This window comes from Ranitomeya variabilis, chromosome 4, assembly GCF_051348905.1.
Source record: "Ranitomeya variabilis isolate aRanVar5 chromosome 4, aRanVar5.hap1, whole genome shotgun sequence".
Lineage (NCBI taxonomy): Eukaryota > Metazoa > Chordata > Amphibia > Anura > Dendrobatidae > Ranitomeya > Ranitomeya variabilis.
Window position 1 is genome coordinate 49,818,296 of NC_135235.1, and position 7,739 is coordinate 49,826,034.

A 7,739-nucleotide genomic window follows, 5' to 3' on the forward strand; every position below is an offset into this window, starting at 1 on the left:
TATGCTATAAAATTACAAATCCGAGAATAGAGAGCGCTTTTAATAAAAGTAAATTATAAAGTTGCTTGTTTTTACAAGCACTTTGCAGTTTTAACCAAATAAAAACATGAGTCAACCACTGTAGATAAAACCGCAAAGGGTACGGGCCATGCATATCTGTGTTCGTACAACCTGTGCACTGATCTCAGGCTCCATCATTGTGCTCGGCTTTACTGCACTATGGAATTGGGTGGTCTGTGTCTGGACTCTCTCTGCACATGTTATGTCTCCTCCTTTCTGCACCCTGATACCTGAATCTGCACTTTGAAACCCATTGCTTGCTTTTGCAGTAAGGGAATTATGTAAAAGCAACTTTTTAAGCAAAGTAGTACATTTTTGCAATACCAGATAACAGTGAAAGCAATTAACTAGAAAAAGTGAATGGATAACACCTCCAAAAAAATTATACATTTATCTTTTGCCGCTAGGCAAAAATATATATAACTGAACATGAGGTTCTTAACTTAACATTCTGATCAGACTGGATTAAGCCCACTGCAATGTCATGGTGAACCGCTCAGAGGGTCCTAACTTCTATTGCCTTAAAGGAGTGGTGTCATGCGCTAACCACTGCCTACATTAGACTGTATGAAGCGCAATAATAAATATTTTTGCCTAGCAGCATTAGATCACTGTATGATTTTTAGAGGTGCTGCCCATACTTTTTTTCAGCATTTTACATGAGCTGTCCTTTTTTTCTTTTTGGCTGTGCACTCCTCCCATTTGGCCCAGGTGATTTTAATTAGCTGGAGACTGCAAAGGGGGTCCAGCCTATTTTTACACTCATTTGAGAGCTTGAGGAAGGTGAGTTTCAGTGCTCCTTTTTTGATGTCGATGCTGTGTGGCGGCCATTGTTGCTGTGGTTTTGTGCTAGCAGTGGGGTCTGGAGTCATGGCGACCCAGTCTTGCAGCATGGGCGCTAAGAAGGCTAGGTTTACATTGCATTAGGGCAATCCATTTAACAGATCCTTTAAACAGATGCGCTAACTCTGATGCCCCAAATCTGTTTTTTCTTCAATCGCGCTAATGCATGGTACCATTGCGTTGGCGTGCATTAGCAATAGAGGTCTATGCACAGCGAATGCATCCGTTCGCTGTGCGTTAGACCTAATGTACTCAAAAATGTAGAGACCATGTTCAAGGATGCATCACAAAGTAACGCATCATCACTAACGCATGCTGATTTTGACATGCGTTAGATGCGTTACGATAATGTATGGTGTTAGTAATGAATCCATTAAATGGATCGCCCTAACGCAATGTGAACCTAGCCTAACTGATAGCACACCTTTCAGGCCACCTCCTCTGCCTGTACAATTCTCACCGCCGCATGCTGAAATCCTGACCATTTCATGCTAGACTGGGACTTCCAGTTCTGACAAAGCAAGGGCAAGGACATCCTGGGCCTAATCAGCGCTAGAAATGTGCCACAGCCTTAGAAGCACTCTCAAGACTGAAATTTGCGGCCCCGACTAGGCCTGAGACATCCTTACCTAGTTGCAGTTGGAAGTCCCAGCCTGGCATGAAGATTCTCGGGTTTTACAGCGAGTGGCGCTGAGAACTGTATGAAGAGCAGTGAGCAGTGGAAGTAAGCAGTGAGGTATTAGTTGTTTTTTTTTCTACATCTTACGTTTATTATGATCTAGGGTTTCTCCAAGACCCCAAAGCAGATAAGAGACTTTCAATTTGGGAAAATAAATTTGTAATTAAATGGAGGGTGGGAGAGAGGACAAAGTTCAGGGATTTGTAATGAATTTTGTGGTGGAACAAAACACAGGACAGGGACTTGTTATGAAATGTGGGACGAGAGGACAGAAGACAGAGAATTATAATAAATTGGTGTGAGAAAGGACACAGGACAAGGACAGGAACTTTTTTGGGGGGGTGTCCACTACTCAGACAACCCCTTTTCAATCCCTATGTTTCCCCCGGTAAAATAATAACATCTACACTCACTTCCGGTCGCGCCGCCATTGCAGTGGTGTCGGCACAGGCTTTCCCGTGAAATGCGTGACATTGTGTAATATAACAATCTCTGCAGCCAATCAGAACTAGTTTCACTCTCCCCTTCTTTGGACAAATCAAAGATCTGAGGGATGTCAGAGAGCTGCCACATCTTTCACTTCCTCCAGATGTCTGGATTTGCCAATCAGGGGAAAGTAAAGCCAGTGCTAATTGGCCACAGGGATCGCGTGACATAAAAATGTCAGGCGATCCCCAGGGTAGCCAGTGCAGAACAGGGCATGTAATCATTTTAAACTTTTTGCTTTACTACAAAAAATGCTACAAGTGTCTTATCCATGCTACAGTATAGTACAATATATAAATATATTACACTTTTTAAATATAAGGTCAAATATTTATTCTGTACTTACAGTTTTGCTTCTAGTGTCGCCAAGGTCTGCAATATGACCAACCACACACAGAAAATACCTTGCCCCATTCTGCAAGTGAGCATGGCAGTGACTACTGTGAGTGATATATACGGTAATCTTTACAGAACAGGACAGTGACTTCATCATGTTATGCAATATTTACACCCCCAGAAAGACTTGTAGTTGTATGCACACCATGGACATTGCACAGGAACTTTGAATATCAAATATTTGTTAAGCACTGACTTGTCAGATAAAGGCTTTGGACATATTTCTGATTAACCATACACAAAATTGTGCCCAGATATTAACTGATTGCTCCTATGAGAATGTCATATATAGGAGTCTTTATACATATAATGTTTGAATGCCACATTTTCAATTATTAATAAAGACCTGCAACTTTTATTTAGAGGGAGTTCATTAAGGAATTTCCAAATTCGTAAACATATTTATATTTTTATTTAAGAAAATTAATTTTTAAAGATGAAAAATGTTCCTTCTATTAAAAAATAACTTTTTAGAAGGAATATTTAAAAGTACTTATAAAGTGAAATCACCGTCCAAGATTTCTGATCTTCCCAAGAAATATGCCGATAATAAAGCCATGTAAATGATCAGTTACCTGCTAAGCAGTGATTTGCTATAAATTATCAATACTCATTTATCAAAACTGACTAAAAAATCCTCTTTGTTACCCATAGCTACAATCAACGATCAACTATTATATTTTAAAATGATTATTATTTTTTTGGAAAAGCTTTGCTGTGATTGGTAGACGTGTACTGCAAAAATAGCTTTTGTCATGTTCACACTGATTTTTTTTTCAGTTTTTGCAACAGATTCCCTCTAAAAAAACCTTCTTGAAAATGCTTGGAAAATTAATTTCTTTAAGAAATCTGCTTAGCTGTCCACATGGGAAGTTTTCTTTAAAGGGAACCTGTCACCTGAATTTGGCGGGACCAGTTTTGGGTCATATGGGCGGGGTTTTCGGGTGTTTGATTCACCCTTTCCTTACCCGCTGGCGTCATGCTGGCCGCAATATTGGATTGAAGTTCATTCTCTGTCCTCCAGAGTACACGCCAGCGCAAGGTAATATTGCATTGCACTGGCGTGTACTCCGGAGGACAGAGAATGTACTTCAATCCAACATTGCGGCCAGCATGCAGGTTCCCTTTAACTTATTCCTTCATAATGAAATTTGGAAAAACGCCTGGTGGAAAAAAGGAGGTGCATGTCACACTTTTGAAAATTATCCTGAAGAAAACTTCTCCAAACTAGACATTGGGCAATCAAAAGGCTGCAGAGAATGCATTAGGAATAACTCTTTTAAAACCCCTCAAAATCTCTTCAAGAAATGCTTCAGGATAAGAAAAAACTCATCTGAAGCAATCCCAGAAGGTTTCTGCTTGAAAATAACTTAAGGTTTTTTAATTTTTCAAAAACTGAGTTTGAACATTCCTGTACTGTCATAAGAACAGACGTGTCCATCTTTTCTTAACCCCTGAGTGATCAGGCCAAATTTTTCAAATTCAAATTTTTTTTTTTCAAATTTGACATGTGTCATTTTATGTACCGATAACTCTGGAATGTTTGAATTTATCTCAGTCTTGTTGGGATTGTTTTAAGGACACATTATACTTTATGTTATTGCACTTTAGGACTTTAGGTTGATATGTATAAGATTTAAAATTTAGCTTCAATTTGTCATTTTTTTCTAAGAAATTTTCAAAACTCATTGTTTTCAGGGACATATTCAGTTCTGAAATTACTTTGGGGGGACCTACAGATGTGGACAAAACTGTTTGTACCCTTCTGTTAAAGTGAGAAAAGCCCACAATGGTCACTGAAATAACTCGAGACTGACACAAGTCATTTTCATTTGAAATTTACTGAATATCAAATTATGAAATTCAGATATTGCTTTTAAATTGTTGATCGACATGAAAAACTAAATTGTGGTTTAGTATTAAAACTGAAAAAAACCCTCCAAAAACAAATGTAAATGGCTTGGACAAAAATTATGAGACCCCTAGAAAAGAATGAAAATAATTTTATCATAGGGACATGTTAACCCTTTCTAAAGTTGAGCCAGCATCTTTTCTGGCAGATGATGGCTGTGTTATTCAGCCATCATCTGCCTCTAACAGCTGTATGTGGAGCATTAGCATGGTGTAGCACTATAATACACAGTGGACAGAAAGGTGATGTATTGCTGTGCAGTGGCATTAGCAGCAGCGGAAGCTCATGGAGAGTTGGGATGGGCTATGCAAGGAGATGCCTAGCAGTTTATGGGCAGCAATGGCATCCCCAAGACCAGCAGAACTACAGTATAGTTGACATGATGGATAAGGAGAAGGAGGAGATGTCTAGCTAAGCATGGGCCATTGGCACTTGCAAAATCAAGATTAGCATTAGCTGTGGGTGAATGAAAGCTGGTACTGACCCTGCTTGACTAATTTGACAAAAGTTAACTTTTAAAAACTGGCGGCAGATAACCTGGTCTGCTTGAGTGTGACAAAGTCACCAGCTATGCTGAACGCTATCTTTGAAAGTACACTAGAGGCTGAACACAACAATAAGCCCCTAGCGTACTGTGCCAGTTCTTGCCATTAGTCTATCCTGTTTACCCAGAAGTCCAGAGAATACGGACCCAGGGTTCTTGCCAAACAAAAGATACAGACTAGGTATGAGGGAACCTGGCTATTCAGCTGGTTCTTGAAATGAGTAGCCATTTTGAAATTTGAATTCGCCAGCTTAGCTGAATTTTTCTCAAAATTCAATTAACGGCAAATAAATTCACACAAATCACACAATTAAAAAGTCTCCAATAGCCTGCATCGAAAAGTTTGCTGTCATTGTGCATAGCGCACAAAGCACAGCATGCAGGGACTAGCCCAGCTCCTGAAGTGAACATTACTGCCTCTGCCCCTGATGACGCTTCGAAGTGTCATCACAAAGGAAGTAGGGAAAAAAATAGAATAGCAGTTAGACAGTGTACAGTGGTCAAAATTACTGTTATTGTGAATTGTTAAGCAAGTTGAAGATGAAATGATCTCTAAAAGGTCTAAAGTTAAAGATAACACATTTACATTATATTTTAGGCCAATATATATATATATATATATATATATATAAATATATATTGTAGGGATTCCACTCACTCAGGTGCAACGGCTGACACTCAGGAGGCACGTTCCTTTAAAGTTCACAGGGTTTATTACGTCATAAACCACATGGAAAAATAACAGCAAACAAAATAGCCTTAAGTTCAGGAAAAGCAAAACAAAGTGTCCAGTCCACCAGGCTCAGTCCTGTAGCGTTAACACACTCAGGAGGGTTTCACCTCCACACATATCCCCTGTGTTAAGAATTTGCCTGTCTTATATAGAGCTAACCACACCCAGTAACCCATCACATGATTAGCCATGTGTAGGGTTGAGCGAAACGGGTCGGCCATTTTCAGAAGTCGCCGACTTTTGGCAAAGTCGGGTTTCATGAAACCCAACCCGACCCCTGTGTGGGGTCGGCCATGAGGTCGGCGATCTTCTGAATCTGGTATCGGAATTCCGATACCGAGTTCCGATATGTTTGCGATATCGGAAATCGGTATCGGAATCCACATTTAAGTGTAAAATAAAGAATTAAAATAAAAAATATTGATATACTCACCTCTCCGACGCAGCCTGGACATCGCCACTGGTAACCGGCATCTTCCGTTCCTAAGAATGGCGCTTGAAAGACCTTTCGATGACGTCACGGCTTGTGATTGGTCGCGGCGGCCCACGTGACCGCTCAGCGACCAATCACAAGCCGTGACGTAATTCTCAGGTCCTTAAATTCCTCATTCTAGGAATTTAGGACATGAGAATTACGTCACGGCTTGTGATTGGTCGCTGAGCGGTCACGTGGGCCGCCGTGACCAATCACAAGCCGTGACGTCATCGAAAGGTCCTTTACGCGCTCATTCTTAAGAAGGAAGGCTGCCGGAAAGAAGCAGGGCGCGTCCGAGGGTGAGTATATACCTAATAGGAATATACTCACCCTCGGCTTCTTTCCGGCAGCCTTCCTTCTTAAGAATGAGCGCGTACAGGACCTTTCAATGACGTCACGGCTTGTGATTGGTAACGGCCGCCCACGTGACCGCTCAGCGACCAACCCAATGCCGTGACGTAATTCTCATGTCCTAAATTCCTAGAATGAGGAATTTAAGGACCTGAGAATTACGTCACGGCTTGTGATTGGTCGCTGAGCGGTCACGTGGGCCGCCGCGACCAATCACAAGCCGTGACGTCATCGAAAGGTCTTTCAAGAGCCATTCTTAGGAACGGAAGATGCCAATTACTACCAGGGCGCGTCAGAGGGTGAGTATATCAATATTTTTTATTTTAATTCTTTATTTTACACTTAAATATGGATCCCAGGGCCTGAAGGAGAGTTTCCTCTCCTTCAGACCCTGGGAACCATAGTATCCCATTACACTGCATTGGGTTTCGTGTTTCGGCCGACCCCAACCCCAACTTTTTTATAGGATCGGCCGATTTCACTCGACCCGACTTTTGAGAAAGTCGGGTTTCGTGAAACCTGACCCGATCCTATAAAAATAAAAGTCGCTCAACCCTAGCCATGTGGTCTGACATCACCACAGGTCCTGGAACACACATATATATGCAGCGCCCCAGAGTCCTGGTCGTTGCAGTACTGAAGCTCTGCCGCTAAAGGGGGCTATGGTACGTCTGATGGCACTGAAGGAGTTCATCTGACCAGGTATCACATACACCAATACATTTCACAGTCGGGCCTCCAGGGGGAGCTAAGGGTACTATTCATTAGGCCACTCCTCACATACTGGTAAAACTGGGGGTCAGGCAGGAAGTTAGGGGAGAAAGCTGACTGGGTTGGAACCAGGCAACACCTTGTGGCAGCGGGTGTTGTGGGGGAAGATTCGGTAGGGTCTCTGTCAGGTTTGGGACCCTGACAGGCCTGGCAACAAGGAAGAACGTCACGGGACCGTGCCTGCTCAGCATAGCGGCGGTGCCCTAAGAAAGGATCAGAAGCGAGATAGATTGTGCTGAGTGAGAAACGAGATCAAAGCAACGAGGAGAATACCAGTAGGAGTCGTGCTGTAAGACCGAGGCAACATCCTACTGAGGCGCACAACCGGTGGCCGGAACGCCGAGGAAGTATTTAAATATCTAGCTTCAAGCAATACTTCAAACCAACGGCAGGACAGTCAGTCATAGGCGGACTGTCTCACACCAATCACCTAAGAAGACATAGGGGGCAACTTGTGGAGAGGGGCGACTCTAGGGTCCCAGAAGAGCT

General features: G+C 42.2%; 1 protein-coding gene across 1 annotated transcript in view; it reads right to left on the reverse strand.

The window, feature by feature from the left end:
- LOC143769703 (alpha-2-macroglobulin-like) overlaps positions 1 to 2,547 on the reverse strand; it is a 78,726-nt gene extending 76,179 nt beyond the window's left edge. The window contains exon 1 of the mRNA XM_077258488.1: positions 2,415 to 2,547. Within this exon, the coding sequence (XP_077114603.1) occupies positions 2,415 to 2,497 (83 nt within the window). The 5' untranslated portion in view covers positions 2,498 to 2,547. The remainder of the gene's footprint in view (positions 1 to 2,414) is intronic.
- Positions 2,548 to 7,739: the final 5,192 nt, after the last annotated feature.